Consider the following 20,517-nt stretch of genomic DNA (forward strand, 5'->3'; position numbering starts at 1 on the left):
AACTAACTTCTTCCAAGAATATCTACTTTTTCTCGTAGCCACAATCGTCACTAAAATATCCACCGTAAATCGGGAATGAACTACCTATTATCCCTCTCTTCCTCCCTTCCTTCTACTTCTGCGGATGTAAGCACTCTACCTTGGTGACATCTTCACAAAGCGAATCAAATGCATAAATTTTTATTTTTAATATTAAAAAGAATCCTTAAATCGCTAAATCAAACAATATATATTTCCTTCATGCATCTTTTACGTTAACAACCTTCTAATGCATGGTTTTTGCTCCAATTAGTCGACTGGAAACTTTTGGTTATGTTCCGTGCGATTTCTTTTGCATTGGTTTGATCTCTCGAAATCTCTTAGAGCAATGGTTTCAAACTGGAGAGTTCACCTCTTTAAAGAGTGAACTGGAAGAACAACTTCACTACTCTCAGTGCTCTCTCTCCCGAAAGAAAAAAAAAATGGAGAGAATTTCCATTATGCTCTTCTTCTTATTCATATCGACAGTAGTTGTTTCGTTACCAGGTGATTCAACGGAGATAATCTCCAGGTTCCAACAATACCTTGCCCTGAATACTATGCTGCTGCAGATTTCATTCACTCTCAAGCCAAATCCATCGGCCTTGAATCGCAAACCCTTGATTTGAAACTCTGCAGGGATCGCGTCACCCAATGAAAATTATCGTGTTTTCTTTGCGGAGAGATGTCCATGGTGGTTAGTGATCAAAGCCACTGGGGTCAAAACTTTACGACGACGGTGCCATGGAGAACTTATTGAAGAGCATAGAGATTGTGAGGAGGTTCCGAGCTGCCCAACTGGACATGGTGAAGGCAAGTTTGAAGGAAGAAGGCGATGTCATTTCAGTGAACATAGACTTCTTGAAGGCTGGGGCACCATCTCCAACTGTAAGCTAAAGTCTCAAAAAGTAGTGAATTCTTAAAGGTTGAATGAATATATTGATTCCAGACCTAAAACTCATTAGAAGTTTCAAACATAAAATAATAATTCAAATTTGAGCAAAACAGGGGAGCATAGAATGTCATATTACCCAAAAAAACAACAAAAGAGAAGAAGAAGGAGAGGAGAAAACTGTATATAAGCAATAGGAAGGGAGAATGATAGGCCCTAGGATCATGCCAAGTGGCAGAGAGAGAGAGGAGGGGGATTAAGGTTGATTATGGGTTATAAATACCGGTAAAATGTGAATAGTTAGGGATTATTTATATGAGTGCTAACGGTGTGCTTTGAGGGTGATTGGCAAAATTATAACCAATTTATCATTATTTTATCAAGTAAATAATATTAGTTTTTGTTGAGTATGGTTCATGCTTCTCATTGTGTTGCCGACAGGCACTGGTCCCGCTACCCAGTGAGTGGGCGGAGGTGTGGAGGCAACGCCTCCATAGCCTGTAGAGGGTCCATGTTTTTGTGGGCCTCGAAGTTTGTTTTTTGTTTGGGGCTGGGCCCATGAATAGCGGTGGCTTAGGGTTTCTAAGCTCCTATATATTTGATCTCTTCTAACAGGGCATTGTATGTAGTTGTTTTCATGAATAATATAGTGAAAAACCTAATGTTGGACATAGCCTCACAATGAGGTGAACCAAGGTAAAATCCATGTCTGCTTTTTCCTTGTTTTCTATTCGATTGTGTTGATTGATCGCTCTAAAATCAACAATTTTGCATTCAATTCGTGGGTTTTTAACAGAGAAAAAGAATTACAGCTTTATTACTTGGTCACTTTCTTATTAGTTCAAAATAACTAGACAATGGGCCCGATCTTTTATTTTTTTTGGGTAAGAAGTTGAAATCTTCATTCATGAATTCGAAAGGAAATACAAATACACCAAAGACAATAAGAAATACAAAAGATAAATGAATGAAAACACAAGGTTCGGTCTAAACCAAGGAATAACAATTGACCAAATGTAATAAATGCAATAGACAAGGTCATCCAGGCTAAGGAATAGATCGAGCCCAATAAGTCCATAGAATAAGGATTGTAACAACCACAACTACAAATAAGCACAAAAAATACGATATACGTATCCTCCATCATACACGCCAGGACGGAAATACACACCACATGGGTGGAGAGAAGTACACGCCACAAGGGCGGAAACAAAAGCCAGCGTAGAAATGCTGAAGGTGACCAACTACAAGAGACGTTCATAGTAACAAAACTTTTAGATCCGCGGGAGACACTTCTAGCTCCAGCGTAAAAACTTTAGATGTGCGGAATGCACGATTGGATCTCGCATCTCTCTTCTTTTTTTTTTGATAACCAGAAACTTCCACCTGTTGGGAAAAACAGAAAACGAAAAGAGAAAGAGAAACTCATAAATTTTTATTTTTTGTTGTTATTTTTTTAATAGCTGAAAACTTACACCGATTAGGGAAAGATAAAAACGAGAAAAGCGAAAAACAACTAAAATAGAGAGGATCGAGAAAAAGTCAAGAGGAATAAGAAAAAAACGAAACAGAAAACTAGATAAACAGACTTCAAAAAAACTAACAGGACAAAGCATACCCGCTCTCCACCTCAAACACCACTTGGTTTTCTCCTGGAACCTTCCACTAGGTTTTCTGCCCATTTTGCCATGTAGTAGTGTAGGCATTATTTTGCCAAAGGCTTAGCACTCTGCATACCCACAAGTTGGGATAAAGCCTTTCTGATGTTCATGTTCCTTTCTTCAAGGGTTCCTTATGAATCTGCAGCCATCCGAAGCTGAGGCAGGTTTTGACATACAAATCCCACCAACTGCTGATGAGAAAGCATTGGAGAAAAGAATTGTAGAGGAATGGGCACTTTCTTCTCGCAACAGGACATTTGAGGTATGGAAGAACTTGAAAGATTTTATTAATTTGAAGCATTTTATTTATTATTTTCTTTTGCAATTAAACTGGTAATGGAGCAGTTGCAAATATTTTTCGTATGAACAAGTTCAGTGAAAGGAAAAGTGTAAAAGCAAATTGCTTCCCTCCATCTATAGTTTGCTACTTCTGGTCACTGTTAATATATTTTTTGCAATCCTTCATGAGTGTCAAATATCCGTAGTAAGATCAGAAGCATCAAATTTGTTATTTTTGTGTTTTGGGAATGCATTTTTCGATTCTAAACTCGTCTGCTTGGGACATTTCAAAAGCAAGGCTTCCACTCTCGATGACTTTGGGAAGCCAATCCTCACTGCTTCAGATAACTCTAATCCATGGTGGGAACTTTTACAAGGAGCAGTAAAGAAGGCAAATGGGAAACTTGACAAACCAGAGCTTTATCCAACGTCTAACAGATGCTCGATACTACACAAAAGCAGGATTGGAAGCAATTGGCTTCTCTCCAATAGCAAACACTGCTATTCTGCTATGAGGTAAAATGTGTCAATTTAGTTTACCAAAAAAAGATTTGTATCAATTTACATCATCAGTTTGAATGTATCTGAATTCTGAAATCTAACAAAACTGACCCAAGCGTGGCGTCACTTTGGATAGTGATACAGCTACGGGGCCATTGCCACGCCATTTCGGTGGGTTTGGTCTCTGTAGTTCTTACTCTTTTTGAAGAAGAGTTCAGCTCTTGAAAGCTCAGTGCCAGTGTGCCACTTCACCTCTCTTTAGTGACCTCTCTTGTGAGAAAAAATGTTGGGAATTTATGGAACTTACTCTCTCTCTTCAGTTCGTAGGTTTCGAATTTTCATTCTCTTCTGCTTCTTTTTCACATCGAGAGTAGTTGTTTCGTTGCCAGAGGATTCATCGCGATAATTTCAAGATTCCAAAGTATCTTCAAATTCACAGCTCACCCTAACCCTGACTACCATGCAGCTGCCGATTTCATCCTCTCTGAAGCCAAAGCTATCGGCCTCGAATCGCAATCCCTTGAATTCGTCAAGGGCATGCCTGTTGCTCTCTTGAAATGGCCTGGTGCAAACCCTGATCTTCCTCCCATTCTTCTGTATTCCCATACCGCCATACAGACGTGGTGCCTGCCAAGCACCATAAATGGGTTCATGCTCCTTTTGATGCTCACATCGATGAGGCTGGAAATATCTATGCCAGAGGATCGCAGGACATGAAGTGTGTTGCATGCAATACCTGGAAGCTATCGCCATTGAGAAATCTGGGTTTCAACCGTTAGGATTTTTACTTTCGTTCTTCTAGACAGAAATGGCCCTGTGGGGCTGAAAAATTAGCTGAGTCGGAAGAATTCAAGAAAATGAACGTCGCATCGTTCTTGATGAAGGTGATCAGTTAGAATTTTATAGATTAGGTTCTTTTTTGATTTGAACTCTGAGGACTGCATCCTCGAATAAAATTACCACGTTTCCTTTCGAAGGCCCTTGGCTTGTGATCAGGCTACTGGTTCCCCTGGTCATGGGTCAAAACTTTACACAATAGTGCATGGAGAACCTCATGAAGAGCATCAGATGTGATGAGTTCCGGCTCCCATTTGACATGGTGAGCAGTTTAGGAGCTCTCTTCAGTGATATTCTCCCTGAGCTCCCCATCTCCACGGTGCTCCTGATTAGCTATTTTTTTGGATGAATGATACTACATTACCCAAACGGAAGAGGACAAATCTATTCTCAGGTAACAACAATATTTCTGTCCTGATTTCTTTTTTTCTTTCTAGTTCACTGCAATTATGCAAGTTGTTGGATAACAGATTTTGAGACTCACTGATCGTTTTGTCAATCAAAGTCTACTCCTAAATGGTTTCATAAGCACCACCACGCTTCTGCTGCTGTCTCATAGGTGCTCTCACTCTGATCATAGCTTCATTGCCCTATAAATCGTGTACAAGTTTTTGCATATTACTGAGTTGAGTGGTTTGGATATCATCTAATAGATATTCATTTTTTTAGTGCATAGAATTCAAATTGGGTTGCCTCATGAGAATTTTAATTGAATTGGAACACTTGATATCCTATTTAATCTGACGAACTTCATATACAATTCCTCAATCTTAGTCAGTAACTGGTTGCTCTGATTTCTAAGAAATTATTCTATCAAATAATATGTTTCATCTTTTCATATTTCGTATTTAATTTATTGGAGGCTGAAATTCTGTCTGAATACTTTTCTATACTTCTCCTGCATTGAGATTTCTCTTCCAAATCCATGTTCTCAATAAAAACCTTACAACTTAGAGAGTTCATTCAAAATAGTTTTTTTTTTTTAATTTGAGAACCTAAAGTGTTTCGATAAAAGAGCTTAAGTTATTTTTTGGATGAATAAAAATATATTAAAAACAACGCCAAGAATACAAGGGTAGATTAGGGAAGGGGAACGCCTCTCACTGGAGGTAGAACTAGGGTCATTTCCCCTGCCCCTAACCCCCCTAAGCCCCCCCGAGCCCGAATAGGGCTTGCTTATTTTGCCCTGCTTCCTTTCCCTTAACTCCCCCTTCTCTCCCCCCCCCCCATCCCCCTCCTTGATTTTTCCTTGATTTTGCCTTATCTTCCTTTTCCCGATCTTCCCCACCCCACCCTAATTTTCCCCGATCTTCCCCCTTTTCCCTATTCCCCCATCCCCCCCGATCTTCCCCGATTTCCCCGTCCCCCCCTCCTGGTCCCGTTTGGTCTAGACTCTTGACCCTCCCCCCTGGAGGGAATTAATTGTAATACCATTATACTTCCTTCTTTTGAACATGATCATTTTTGTAGAAAATTAATAAAAATAAATTATAACCTCATTACCAATGTAATAAGCATCTATTTGATTTTGCCCCGATCCCACCCTAATTTTTGCTCTAATCTTAATATTAATTTCGATATCATGTACTACAATCTAGATTTTTACCCCGTCTTCATACTAACATTGATATAGTCTTGATTTTCATTTAGTCACTTTGATCATATTAAACTATAAATTCACTTTTTATATTATTTTTAAGGTAATTTTTATTTTTCCAACAAAGTCATTTTTACTTCAATAAAATATTGATTTTGTTTTTTGACTAAGCAGATAATATATTATATATAATAAAACTATTACATAAAAATTAATATCTAACAAATCTATACCCCAACTTCTCATCATGAATATCTAACAAATCTTCTGATATTTCAAAATTATTAAAACATATGCTATTTTGTAACTAAAACATCATTTTTTTTTAACTATGAAAATACTTTTTTTTTTGTTGAATACTAAATTATCTTATTTACTTTTAACATTTTGATATAATTTTTTGTATTGAATAAAGATATCAATTTATTGACTTTATAACATACCTACCTCCTTAGTTCTTACTTTAGATAAAATTTTCATTTATCGATTCCTTTTGAATTCTAAATCTCTGATGTTTCTAAGTTTACAAAAAGAGTTTGTGTGACAGATAATGGTGACTCAGGAATCAGCCTGCCTCCATGCCAGGAGGCCATTAGGCTGGAATGTTCTCCGGCTAGATCGGATGTGGAATTGGACCGGGTTAGATATAACCTTAAAGATCTTTTCCTTGAGCATGTTTCAGTGCTAGTCTTAAAAGTCGAAGTGCAATCTTCTTTCACTTGCATGTTTACATTGCAGCCTTTATTTACATTTTCTTATACACTTTTGGACTCCTTAACCGATACAATTATCTTTCCCGTTGCTATTTATCCGCTTTCTTGCCGGGTTCGATGATCTTTTCATTTTCGTTTATTATATTTATTTGTTTGACCCAGCAAACTATTTTTTGGTATCCAATTAATATTGTTCTTAACTACTTTATATGATTTTGCAGTTTCTAAATCAAGTGGAATACCTGAAAGGAATTGAAATATATGAGTCAATCATCGAAGCATACACATCCTACACTGAGAACACAAGGAATGCTGCTTCTAGAGACGAGTTGTGAAAATAGTAAACATGGCCAATATCCTATAGCAATCACAGATGCTTCAGCTTCATTGTGGTGTGTAGGGAAGAGGGATTTTCCTCACTTGGTAATCACAACACAGAGAGATGCATAAATGGAGGTCACAATCTCCGATGCCCAGTGTACTTGATTAAATGTAACGTGTATTCCCCTTGCTGAACATTGTTCTAATCCAGATTTTATCATCACCTGAGGGTCAATTCTGATGGCCAATGAGGCAATGTGTTGATTTATTTCTTGATGAATGATGACACGCGTGAGGTTAACCAGGGTAAAATCTGTCTCCTTCTTCCTTGTTTTCTATTCGATTGTGTGTGATTGATCGCTCTAATATTAACAATTTTGCATTCGATTCGCAGGTTCCCAACAGATAAAAAGAGTTACAGCTTTATTAGTTGGTCACTGTCTTATCAGTTCAAAATAACTAGACAACGAGCCCAATCATCTTTTGTTCAAAATAAGATAAGAGTAATTTTCATCTGCACATTTGGTACAATTTCTCTCTCTCGCATAGGTAATTTGGACCTCTTGATTAGGGTACAAGGAAAGCAAGAAAATAAGATAAAAAGTAATTTTCATCTGGACGTTTTGAAGTTTGTTCTAGTCACCTTTTGTTCAAAATAGATTTCTTTTGCAATTGGTTCCCCTTTGGTTCTTAGAAATGAGCAACTATATACAACTTTACAAAAACCGTTGATTTTACAATTTTTTGTGACCAAAATACCCTTGTATTATTTTGAGTTTCTTTCTTTTATTTAACCCAATCATCAAACTAACTCCCTGCAAATAAATGGTAGGGTTTGAAAACAATGGTGAAAAACAATCCGTTCCTCCGCAACTTCTCAAACCAAAGAGGAAGACCAACTGTTTGCTTAAATACACTGTTCACTTAAATTCATCATTTAGCACTTCAAATAAATAAGAAGGAAAAAAACTCACCAAACCTGATAATTGCGAAAGAAGAACTTGTTCTCTGCAGTCAACTTTCTATTCAATGTCAAGGCCCAGAGTTCAAAAACGTCTCTTCCTTTGCTGTTAAATCTCATTTTTATTTCTCATGGATTTTGACAACCAAAAGCGCTCGAGCCTGTACAACACAAAACAAAATGAATTAAAATTTTATCAGAACATATCAAGTTAGGTAAATAGTAATCCTTCAATGTTGCAACCTCTGATAAAAATCTGGTCTTAGAATTGTTATGCCTTGACCCGAATTCTTATACCCGATTTGGAAGATGAACCCACACCGACATATTTTAGTGGGCGAACTGAATGACCCGTTTGGGGAGATTTATGATTGAAGAGGTGGGCTTGGGCCCGACCCGTTTACCTAATTAGAGTCTATAGATATGTATCTTATGTTCGCCTACCACATTACTAAGAGATTTGAGATTTTTCGATTAGAGTTCTTGTAACGCCGTTCTTAGCGATTGGTTGTAAGATCTCATTTTGTCTTTCATTTAAAGGGTGGAAAATCTCTTATTCTTCTCCCGTGAACGTAGTTTACCACATCGGTGTGTGAACCACGTTAAATCCCTATATGTTTTCATTTTTGTTTCTTTTCCGATTCGCTATTTTGCGGTGTTTGTTCTGACAATAATCTCCATAATGACTTAGGCCTCTACCGTCGCCCATAACAGATTCTCTTTCATGGTGATCAGAGCTCTTGCTGCTGAAATTTAGAACTCAACAAAGGATTCAAGAAGAGGATCAAAACCTCTGATCAAGTTGAAAACCAATACTTTAATACCAAAAAATGAAGAGCTAAATCAATGGATTCGAAGTAGATTCTTGGCCTTCCGCCTTAAGTTGCAGAGGTTTGAAGCTTCAAACTTCACTTGCGTTTTTGTGAGGGAATCTTTTGATAAGTTCTTATTTTTTGTTCTTTTCGTAGATTTGTTTGGTAGGTCGAATAAAAGTAAGAACCCTTACCAAAAAATAAGGATAAAGATCAAATAAAAGAAATCAAAACGAAAGAAAGATGTGATTTTGTTTAGTTTGGTAAGTTTTTTTTTTTCCTCGTATTTATTTTGGTAGGTTAAAAAAAAAATGTTTCATACATGTGGGTTCGCTTAGTGGACCACAAACTAATGTTGGGTCCCCTTAGCGTAATACATTACGTGTGGGTCCCAAGTCCCAACTAGACAAACATTGTTAGCCGCCAATAAGTATATTCAAATTTCAAACGGAGAAGGACCAAAATGCCCTCATATTATTTAATACATTGTGTTATTATATATATTAACCATATAATTAACGCTTAATGACCAATTATCTCTTTTTAAAACCATATATTAATTTTCTCCCCCAAAAAAAAAAAAAAAAAACCATATATTAACACAATGTATTAAATAACCTAAGGGGCATTTTGGTCCCATCGCGTTTGGAATTTGAATATACTTAATAACGACAAATACTGTTAGTCTGACTGGGACCCACACATAATATATTACATTAAGGGGACCCAACATTAGTAAAGAAATAAACGAAATCCAAAAGGACACAGAGGTATTTTCATCATAAAATTTATTGAATTAACTGTTAACCAACTGAGTGTTCTTAGTTGGTTATACATAGGGAAATTTGGGGATGGAGATATTACATATGCCGCCGGCAGGGTTGATCCCACGACCTCTCACTTTCGAGAGAAATCAGGTTCCTGGCCATCCGCATAGATTAAAATTATGGTAAAAAGAATCCTTGAATCGGTATATTCCACCTGGCAAGATGTTAGATTTCAATGGGCCCCCCGGGGGAGATATTCACCCTCTGGAGAGGAGCCGAACCCTATGTTTACAGGGTGGATTTACAGGCTGGAGGAATCTGGGTTCCAACATATTTGGCATTGACATGCTGACACGATGACGTAGTTGCGGCTCCTCCTGTTGCAGGTTCCAAGTGAATATCTTCAAGATTCACATTCTTACATGGCACCCCTTGGCTACACTCCAATGTCACCGCCATCGGAGAAGCTGAAGTTCCTGTAATGTGCCTGAAGGACACGTCACTCAACGCAACTTTTGATGGTGCCTGCATTATTAATCCATTTGTCATGTTCCAAAGTGTTTGTTAAAACGCCTCAACGAAGCAAAAAAGTTGCAGCAATGAACGAATTTGGTGGTTTCTAGCTACTAACCTTTTCATCACATTTGGCGTAAGGACAATATGTCTGGTCGATGATGATTGGATTAGTAACACTTTTCATTTCAATGTGTTCAAAGGTCATGTTAGAAGCCGCACTGGCGTCAGGTGAGTTTTGCCATGTCTTGATCCTAATTCCATTCGTTGTTCCACTTAATTTACAATTTTCAACAGTAAGCCCTCTCACATCACCTTCCTTCGGGTATTTCCCCAAGCTTCCAACACTACAAGAAGCAATCATATCAACAAAATTCGTGAATGAATTTGAGGTTTTGTAGCAGGATTTAAGATCAAGATCGATTCATGCACCAACCTGATGCCGTGACCAGGTCCGCAGGTGATACCATTGATGTGGACATTGGAATTGGCTTGTCCGATGGAGATGCAATCATCGCCGGTACCAATTACAGAGTTAGAGATGCTAACACCACTGCTTCGTTCTATGTGGATTCCATCTGTGTTAGGGCTGTCTCCCGGTGCGATGATTGTGATATCGCTCCCTTGGAAGTCTGTGCAGCTGAGCAAAGCAATGTGGAAGAACTTGCTATTTAAAGACTTTATCCCCTTCACTACTGTCTTGGTCATGCTAACAAACTTCACACTCTGCAACAAAATAAGTTACCTTTGTTAATGAAACCCTAACGATAGATTACACAAAACCAGCAAGTAAAATAGTTGAATCCGTATCCACTTACTGTTGGAAGAACTTTACAATTGGTGAGACTTTTAGGGCATTTATTGGCAGGCCATGATACAGCGCCTTGGCCATCAAAAGTCCCACCTCCGGTCAACGTCAATCCGGTCACCCATCCAAACTCGACCCAATCATCCGAATCATACTTGCCCAAATCCGTGATTGCCTTCAAGTCACCCTGTACATATAATCGAAAACCTCATGTTAGGGGACAATCCAATCTGTTTTGAGAAGAAAGAAATGGTTTTTTTGCTATAGAAATACACCTGCATCTGGACAGTAAGGGAACCAGTTTTGCAGGGCCCCTTGAATTTAAGGGGACCAACTAAGAAGCTTCCTTTTGGTATGGAAAGTGTCGCTGAACCTGAAGATTGACATGTTTCTTTCCAAGCCGCCATGAAAGCCTGCAAAATTTAGGCTTCATAATCTCTCTCTACAAACCATAAACAAAAATAATAATAATAATAATAATAATAATAATAATAATAATAATAATAATAATAATAATAATAATAATAATGAGAATTAAGAATTGAGGATTCATTACGTTGGTATCGTCGCTTCGTCCATCTCCTTTAGCGCCATAACGCATAACGTCGAAAGTGCCACCGGAGCCTCCTGGTGCAGCTTCTGTCTTTTTTAGGGGTCGTTGCAACTGCTTTTTCTCCAAGGATTCTTTCTCCATTAACAATCCAGGTAAAAGAAGTTAAGAAAAGCCAGAAGAGAATAGCACCTTGCATAATTCTTCCCTTTTTTATTTGGCTTTTTCTTTTTCTTTTTCCTGGATGGAATTTAATTTGTTTTCAGGATGATCTTTCCCATTTTCCTCTCAACAGGAGATTCGAATTTATATGAAATTCAACATTGTAATACTTGGGTTGGATACCAACGGCCATAACTAACTTCTTCCAAGAATATCTACATTTTTCTGTAGCCACAATCGTCAGCTAAAATATCCACCAGAAATCGGGAATGAACTACCTATTATCCCTCTCTTCCTCCCTTCCTTCTACTTCTGCGGATGTAAGCACTCTACCTTGGTGACATCTTCACAAAGCGAATCAAATGCATAAATTTTTATTTTTAATATTAAAAAGAATCCTTAAATCGCTAAATCAAACAATATATATTTCCTGCATGCATCTTTTACGTTAACAACCTTCTAATGCATGGTTTTTGCTCCAATTAGTCGACTGGAAACTTTTGGTTCTGTTCCGTGCGATTTCTTTTGCATTGGTTTGATCTCTCGAAATCTCTTAGAGCAATGGTTTCAAACTGGAGAGTTCACCTCTTTAAAGAGTGAGCTGGAAGAACAACTTCACTACTCTCAGTGCTCTCTCTCCCGAAAGAAAAAAAAAATGGAGAGAAATTCCATTATGCTCTTCTTCTTATTCCTATCGACAGTAGTTGTTTCGTTACCAGGTGATTCAACGGAGATAATCTCCAGGTTCCAACAATACCTTGCCCTGAATACTATGCTGCTGCACATTTCATTCACTCTCAAGCCAAATCCATCGGCCTTGAATCGCAAACCCTTGATTTGAAACTCTGCAGGGATCGCATCACCCAATGAAAATTATCGTGTTTTCTTTGCGGAGAGATGTCCATGGTGGTTAGTGATCAAAGCCACTGGGGTCAAAACTTTACGATGACGGTGCCATGGAGAACTTATTGAAGAGCATAGAGATTGTGAGGAGGTTCCAAGCTGCCCAACTGGACATGGTGAAGGCAGGTTTGAAGGAAGAAGGCGATGTCATTTCAGTGAACATAGACTTCTTGAAGGCTGGGGCACCATCTCCAACTGTAAGCTAAAGTCTCAAAAAGTAGTGAATTCTTAAAGGTTGAATGAATATATTGATTCCAGACCTAAAACTCATTAGAAGTTTCAAACATAAACTAATAATTCAAATTTGAGCAAAACAGGGGAGCATAGAATGTCAAATTACCCAAAAAAACAACAAAAGAGAAGAATAAGGGGAGGAGAAAATTGTATATAAGCAATAGGAAGGGAGAATGATAGGCCCTAGGATCATGCCAAGTGGCAGAGAAAGAGAGAGAGAGGGGGGGATTAAGGTTGATTATGGGTTATAAATACCGGTAAAATGTGAATAGTGGGGATTATTTATATGAGTGCTAACGGTGTGCTTTGAGGGTGATTGGCAAAATTATAACCAATTTATCATTATTTTATCAAGTAAATAACATTAGTTTTTGTTGAGTATGGCTCATGCTTCTCATTGTGTTGCTGACAGGCACGGGTCCCGCTACCCGGTGAGCGGGCGGAGGTGTGGAGGCAACGCCTCCATAGCCTGTAGAGGGTCCATGTTTTTGTGGGCCTCGAAGTTTGTTTTTAGTTTGGGGCTGGGCCCATGAATAGCGGTGGCTTAGGGTTTCTAAGCTTTTATATACTTACTCTCTTCTAACAGAGCATTGTATGTAGTTGTTTTCATGAATAATATAGTGAAAAAACTAATGTTGGACATAGCCTCACACTGAGGTGAACCAGGGTAAAATCCGTGTCTCCTTCTTCCTTGTTTTCTATTCGATTGTGTGTGATTGATCGCTCTAATATTAACAATTTTGCATTCGATTCGCGGGTTCCTAACAGAGAAAAAGAGTTACAGCTTTATTAGTTGGTCACTGTCTTATCAGTTCAAAATAACTAGACAATGGGCCCAGTCATCTTTTGTTCAAAATAAGATAAAAAGTAATTTTCATCTGCACATTTGGTACAATTTCTCTCTCTCGCATAGGTAATTTGGACCTCTTGATTAGGGTACAAGGAAAGAAAATAAGATAAAAAGTAATTTTCATCTGGACATTTTGAAGTTTGTTCCAGTCACCTTTTGTTCAAAATAGATTTCTTCTGCATTTGGTTCCCCTGTGGTTTTCAGAAATGAGCAACTATATACAACTTTACAAAAACCGTTGATTTCACAATTTTTGTGACCAAAATACCCTTGTATTATTTCGAGTTTCTTTCTTTTATTTAACCCAATCATCAAACTAACTCCCTGCAAATAAATGGTAGGGTTTGAAAACAATGGTGAAAAACCAACCGTTCCTCTGCAACTTCTCAAACCAAAGAGGAAGACCAATTGTTTGCTTAAATCCATTGTTCACTTAAATCCATCATTTATCTCTTCAAATAAATAAGAAGGAAAAAAACTCACCAAACCTGATAATTGCGAAAGAAGAACTTGTTCTCTGCAGTCAACTTTCTATTCAATGTCAAGGCCCAGAGTTCAAAAACGTCTCTTCCTTTGCTGTTAAATCTCATTTTTATTCCTCATGGATTTTGACAACCAAAAGCGCTCGAGCATGTACAACACAAAACAAAATGAATTAAAATTTTATCAGAACATATCAAGTTAGGTAAATAGTAATTCTTCAATGTTGCAACCTCTGATAAAAATCTGGTCTTAGAATTGTTATGCCTTGACCCGAATTCTTATACCCGATTTGGAAGATGAACCCACACCGACATATTTTAGTGGGCGAACTGAATGACCCGTTTGGGGAGATTTATGATTGAAGAGGTGGGCTTGGGCCCGACCCGTTTACCTGATTAGAGTCTATAGATATGTATCTTATGTTCGCCTACCACATTACTGAGAGATTTGAGATTTTTCGATTAGAGTTCTTGTAACGCCGTTCTTAGCGATTGGTTGTAAGATCTCATTTTGTCTTTCATTTACAAGGTGGAAAATCTCTTATTCTTCTCCCGTGGACGTAGTTTACCACATCGGTGTGTGAACCACGTTAAATCCCTATATGTTTTCATTTTTGTTTCTTTTCCGATTCGCTATTTTGCGGTGTTTGTTCTGACAATAATCTCCATAATGACTTAGGCCTCTACCGTCGCCCATAACAGATTCTCTTTCATGGTGATCAGAGCTCTTGTTGCTGAAATTTAGAACTCAACAAAGGATTCAAGAAGAGGATCAAAACCTCTGATCAAGTTGAAAACCAATACTTTAATACCAAAAAATGAAGAGCTAAATCAATGGATTCGAAGTAGATTCTTGGCCTTCCGCCTTAAGTTGCAGAGGTTTGAAGCTTCAAACTTCACTTGCGTTTTTGTGAGGGAATCTTTTGATAAGTTCTTATTTTTTGTTCTTTTCGTAGATTTGTTTGGTAGGTCGAATAAAAGTAAGAACCCTTACCAAAAAATAAGGATAAAGATCAAATAAAAGAAATCAAAACGAAAGAAAGATGTGATTTTGTTTAGTTTGGTAAGTTTTTTTTTTTCCTCGTATTTATTTTGGTAGGTTAAAAAAAAATGTTTCATACATGTGGGTTCGCTTAGTGGACCACAAACTAATGTTGGGTCCCCTTAGCGTAATACATTACGTGTGGGTCCCAAGTCCCAACTAGACAAACATTGTTAGCCGCCAATAAGTATATTCAAATTTCAAACGGAGAAGGACCAAAATGCCCTCATATTATTTAATACATTGTATTATTATATATATTAACCATATAATTAACGCTTAATGACCAATTATCTCTTTTTAAAACCATATATTAATTTTCTCCCCCAAAAAAAAAAAAAAAAACCATATATTAACACAATGTATTAAATAACCTAAGGGGCATTTTGGTCCCGTCGCGTTTGAAATTTGAATATACTTAATAACGACAAATACTGTTAGTCTGACTGGGACCCACACATAATATATTACATTAAGGGGACCCAACATTAGTAAAGAAATAAACGAAATCCAAAAGGACACAAAGGTATTTTCATCATAAAATTTATTGAATTAACTGTTAACCAACTGAGTGTTCTTAGTTGGTTATACATAGGGAAATTTGGGGATGGAGATATTACATATGCCGCCGGCAGGGTTGATCCCACGACCTCTCACTTTCGAGAGAAATCAGGTTCCTGGCCATCCGCATAGATTAAAATTATGGTAAAAAGAATCCTTGAATCGGTATATTCCACCTGGCAAGATGTTAGATTTCAATGGGCCCCCCGGGGGAGATATTCACCCTCTGGAGAGGAGCCGAACCCTATGTTTACAGGGTGGATTTACAGGCTGGAGGAATCTGGGTTCCAACATATTTGGCATTGACATGCTGACACGATGACGTAGTTGCGGCTCCTCCTGTTGCAGGTTCCAAGTGAATATCTTCAAGATTCACATTCTTACATGGCACCCCTTGGCTACACTCCAATGTCACCGCCACTGGAGAAGCTGAAGTTCCTGTAATGTGCCTGAAGGACACGTCACTCAACGCAACTTTTGATGGTGCCTGCATTATTAATCCATTTGTCATGTTCCAAAGTGTTTGTTAAAACGCCTCAACGAAGCAAAAAAGTTGCAGCAATGAACGAATTTGGTGGTTTCTAGCTACTAACCTTTTCATCACATTTGGCGTAAGGACAATATGTCTGGTCGATGATGATTGGATTAGTAACACTTTTCATTTCAATGTGTTCAAAGGTCATGTTAGAAGCCGCACTGGCGTCAGGTGAGTTTTGCCATGTCTTGATCCTAATTCCATTCGTTGTTCCACTTAATTTACAATTTTCAACAGTAAGCCCTCTCACATCACCTTCCTTCGGGTATTTCCCCAAGCTTCCAACACTACAAGAAGCAATCATATCAACAAAATTCGTGAATGAATTTGAGGTTTTGTAGCAGGATTTAAGATCAAGATCGATTCATGCACCAACCTGATGCCGTGACCAGGTCCGCAGGTGATACCATTGATGTGGACATTGGAATTGGCTTGTCCGATGGAGATGCAATCATCGCCGGTACCAATTACAGAGTTAGAGATGCTAACACCATCGCTTCGTTCTATGTGGATTCCATCCGTGTTAGGGCTGTCTCCTGGTGCGATGATTGTGATATCGCTCCCTTGGAAGTCTGTGCAGCTGAGCAAAGCAATGTGGAAGAACTTGCTATTTAAAGACTTTATCCCCTTCACTACTGTCTTGGTCATGCTAACAAACTTCACACTCTGCAACAAAATAAGTTACCTTTGTTAATGAAACCCTAACGATAGATTACACAAAACCAGCAAGTAAAATAGTTGAATCCGTATCCACTTACTGTTGGAAGAACTTTACAATTGGTGAGACTTTTAGGGCATTTATTGGCAGGCCATGATACAGCGCCTTGGCCATCAAAAGTCCCACCTCCGGTCAACGTCAATCCGGTCACCCATCCAAACTCGACCCAATCATCCGAATCATACTTGCCCAAATCCGTGATTGCCTTCAAGTCACCCTGTACATATAATCGAAAACCTCATGTTAGGGGACAATCCAATCTGTTTTGAGAAGAAAGAAATGGTTTTTTTGCTATAGAAATACACTTGCATCTGGACAGTAAGGGAACCAGTTTTGCAGGGCCCCTTGAATTTAAGGGGACCAACTAAGAAGCTTCCTTTTGGTATGGAAAGTGTCGCTGAACCTGAAGATTGACATGTTTCTTTCCAAGCCGCCATGAAAGCCTGCAAAATTTAGGCTTCATAATCTCTCTCTACAAACCATAAACAAAAATAATAATAATAATAATAATAATAATAATAATAATAATAATAATAATAATAATAATAATAATAATAATAATAATAATAATAATAATAATAAGAATGAGAATTAAGAATTGAGGATTCATTACGTTGGTATCGTCGCTTCGTCCATCTCCTTTAGCGCCATAACGCATAACGTCGAAAGTGCCACCGGAGCCTCCTGGTGCAGCTGCTGTCTTTTTAGGGGTCGTTGCAACTGCTTTTTCTCCAAGGATTCTTTCTCCATTAACAATCCAGGTAAAAGAAGTTAAGAAAAGCCAGAAGAGAATAGCACCTTGCATAATTCTTCCCTTTTTTATTTGGCTTTTTCTTTTTCTTTTTCCTGGATGGAATTTAATTTGTTTTCAGGATGATCTTTCCCATTTTCCTCTCAACAGGAGATTCGAATTTATATGAAATTCAACATTGTAATACTTGGGTTGGATACCAACGGCCATAACTAACTTCTTCCAAGAATATCTACATTTTTCTGTAGCCACAATCGTCAGCTAAAATATCCACCAGAAATCGGGAATGAACTACCTATTATCCCTCTCTTCCTCCCTTCCTTCTACTTCTGCGGATGTAAGCACTCTACCTTGGTGACATCTTCACAAAGCGAATCAAATGCATAAATTTTTATTTTTAATATTAAAAAGAATCCTTAAATCGCTAAATCAAACAATATATATTTCCTACATGCATCTTTTACGTTAACAACCTTCTAATGCATGGTTTTTGCTCCAATTAGTCGACTGGAAACTTTTGGTTCTGTTCCGTGCGATTTCTTTTGCATTGGTTTGATCTCTCGAAATCTCTTAGAGCAATGGTTTCAAACTGGAGAGTTCACCTCTTTAAAGAGTGAGCCGGAAGAACAACTTCACTACTCTCAGTGCTCTCTCTCCTGAAAGAAAAAAAAATGGAGAGAAATTCCATTATGCTCTTCTTCTTATTCGTATCGACAGTAGTTGTTTCATTACCAGGTGATTCAACGGAGATAATCTCCAGGTTCCAACAATACCTTGCCCTGAATACTATGCTGCTGCACATTTCATTCACTCTCAAGCCAAATCCATCGGCCTTGAATCGCAAACCCTTGATTTGAAACTCTGCAGGGATTGCATAACCCAATGAAAACTTCTTAACTACCTTCAACTTGAGTATTGCATTTACTACTGTCGTAGATGTTTTATTGCACTCAGCCTCAACCCATATTTATAAAGCCAGGAGAGAAGGGAAAGAGCAAATAATTTTAGCTACACAGTAAAGAAACTCTGGGCCAGAGGCTATTACAGAAAGTCAGATTACACAAGTTAGTTGAGAAATCAAACAAAAGGGAAATTAATTTATGTTGGTTGAGCTAAAAAACCATATGCATGTATATCTTTTCCATTGCCAGGTTGATAGATGTTGTTTAATGATGCTCAAAATGTAACGCCCAGATTAAGTTTTCAATCACTTTCTTTTGCTACCATTACCCATGGGACAAGAACCTGCAGATCGATACCGGAAAAAGTATCTTGAATGAAATTCCAATTCAATGGTAACATGAGAGAATTGACAAGTGGATTATGGAATCTGACTTGTTGGTGAAGTCCGTTAAGAATTCAACATCTTGAATGAAATTCCAATTCAATGGTAACATGAGAGAATTGACAAGTGGATTTTGGAATCTGACTTGTTGGTGAAGTCCCTAAAGAATTCAACGGATGATCTTCCAATGTTTTTTCTTGGTAGATGGAGAGATGCATATCCAAAGTCCAATTATAACGTGGAAACCATGTTAAGTGCCAGAAGATTTTCTTTTTTTGGTGGTACAAAAAGTCCGGGGATAGGGATAATATTATGCCTCAGCAGAGTCAAATCCACGACATCTTCACTAAGAGGTGTTGGTTTCAACCACTAGAACAGCTCTGCGTTGGCCAGGAAGAGTGTTTTAAGTACAATTGTTTGTGCATGTCTTTTCATAGTCTAAAAATGCAATAGAAGGTGTAAGGGCAATTTCGATTCCCTCCATCCAGTGCCTTTGTGCTTCCATGCGTCCAATCATTAAATGGATGACGTGTGGATAGATTTAATCACAATCATCGGATCTGAAGGCATGCTTCAAAAGTGAACTTAAGTTATGACCTAAATGCCGATGGGTGCTATTTAAATCCATCACACGTCCAAGGCACGAAAGGGCTGGACAGAAAAAATCTTGATCGGTGTAAGGAGAGTATCATTATCCACCCAACGAGTGATGGATTCTAACTCATCTTTCCATTGCTAGATTAATAGATTTTGTTTTCACCAAAGTAGGGTTGTTCGGTTGGTAAGACTAATACTTCTTAGTAAATAGGTCGTGAGTTCAACTATCACTCATGATATAATATATCCCATCCCCTATATACCAAAAAATAGATTTTGCTTTCTGAAGGGCAACACGTACTGCATGCTTAGGTTATAGTTTCCAATTGCTTTCCCTGAATACAGGAAACTCAGCCCCCCGTTCTTTTAACTGGTCCAAGAACACACACAAGTACCAGAAGAATATCCTAAGCCAGATTCTAATTATTTGGTGGTGAGCCATATCAGAAATCAAAGACAAATCATCAGTGGACTATCGGACCTGAAATGTTGGTGAGATTTGTAAAGAAAGATGTATATGTGAGAGAAGAACTCTCTTTAGTAGGTGTGGAACCCTCCATCTGAAGAGGATCATTTGGCTCCTTATTTTATTTTGTTCTTTTTGTTTTTCATTACTAGTTTTGTCGGTGCATAATGCGTATAAACCCCACATTTTGGTTTCTTGAAATATTATCCTGAGGATGATCAATGATGGAGGTCAAACTTATTTGTCCTATATAAGTAGATGGTAAGAAAATTCATATTATTTATTTCATTTATTTTCTAAAGATAGATTCGAAAGTCTTAGTAACCTTATTAAACCATTTGTAGATGATAATAAGAGTTTCTGGCATAGTGGCAGTAGCTTCTTATATAAAAGTAGTAAAACCAAAGAGGTCTTAGTTTCGAACATATATGTCCATCCACACTTTCTCCGATCCATCCCTCTGCTCCATCCTCTAAGCCTACAGACCCTTCAGTTTGTGTGACGAATTTATGATAACCAAAAAAGAGAGATGACATACATTATTTTCGACCATTCTAACAAGGGAAATTTTCTTTTTGCTGGTAAAGCAATACACTTTTGGTGAGCATAATTGGTCATATTAAATCTTAATCTAAAAGTCTCGGCCAATTTTAGCAACTTCTTGAAAAATAACCATTTCACTCAATATGGCTCAAAACACC

General features: G+C 37.9%; 2 protein-coding genes across 2 annotated transcripts; both read right to left on the reverse strand.

Moving 5' to 3' along the window:
• Positions 1–9,647: 9,647 nt before the first annotated feature.
• On the reverse strand, positions 9,648–11,374 carry LOC149015265 (exopolygalacturonase-like). Its single transcript, XM_089156509.1, has 6 exons — positions 11,237–11,374; positions 10,956–11,093; positions 10,691–10,867; positions 10,309–10,598; positions 9,991–10,219; positions 9,648–9,884 (listed from the first exon to the last, which is right to left on the reverse strand). Exons 1-6 carry the CDS (start codon positions 11,372–11,374, stop codon positions 9,648–9,650), a joined length of 1,209 nt encoding a protein of 402 aa, XP_089012635.1.
• Positions 11,375–15,714: 4,340 nt separating this feature from the next.
• On the reverse strand, positions 15,715–17,522 carry LOC149015266 (exopolygalacturonase-like). Its single transcript, XM_089156510.1, has 6 exons — positions 17,331–17,522; positions 17,023–17,160; positions 16,758–16,934; positions 16,376–16,665; positions 16,058–16,286; positions 15,715–15,951 (listed from the first exon to the last, which is right to left on the reverse strand). The coding sequence occupies exons 1-6, from the start codon at positions 17,520–17,522 to the stop codon at positions 15,715–15,717; spliced, it is 1,263 nt and encodes a 420-aa protein (XP_089012636.1).
• Between the last annotated feature and the right edge of the window lie 2,995 nt (positions 17,523–20,517).

Source organism: Hakea prostrata, chromosome 5 (assembly GCF_041222555.1).
Source record: "Hakea prostrata isolate BN-2017 chromosome 5, UWA_Hpros_2, whole genome shotgun sequence".
Lineage (NCBI taxonomy): Eukaryota > Viridiplantae > Streptophyta > Magnoliopsida > Proteales > Proteaceae > Hakea > Hakea prostrata.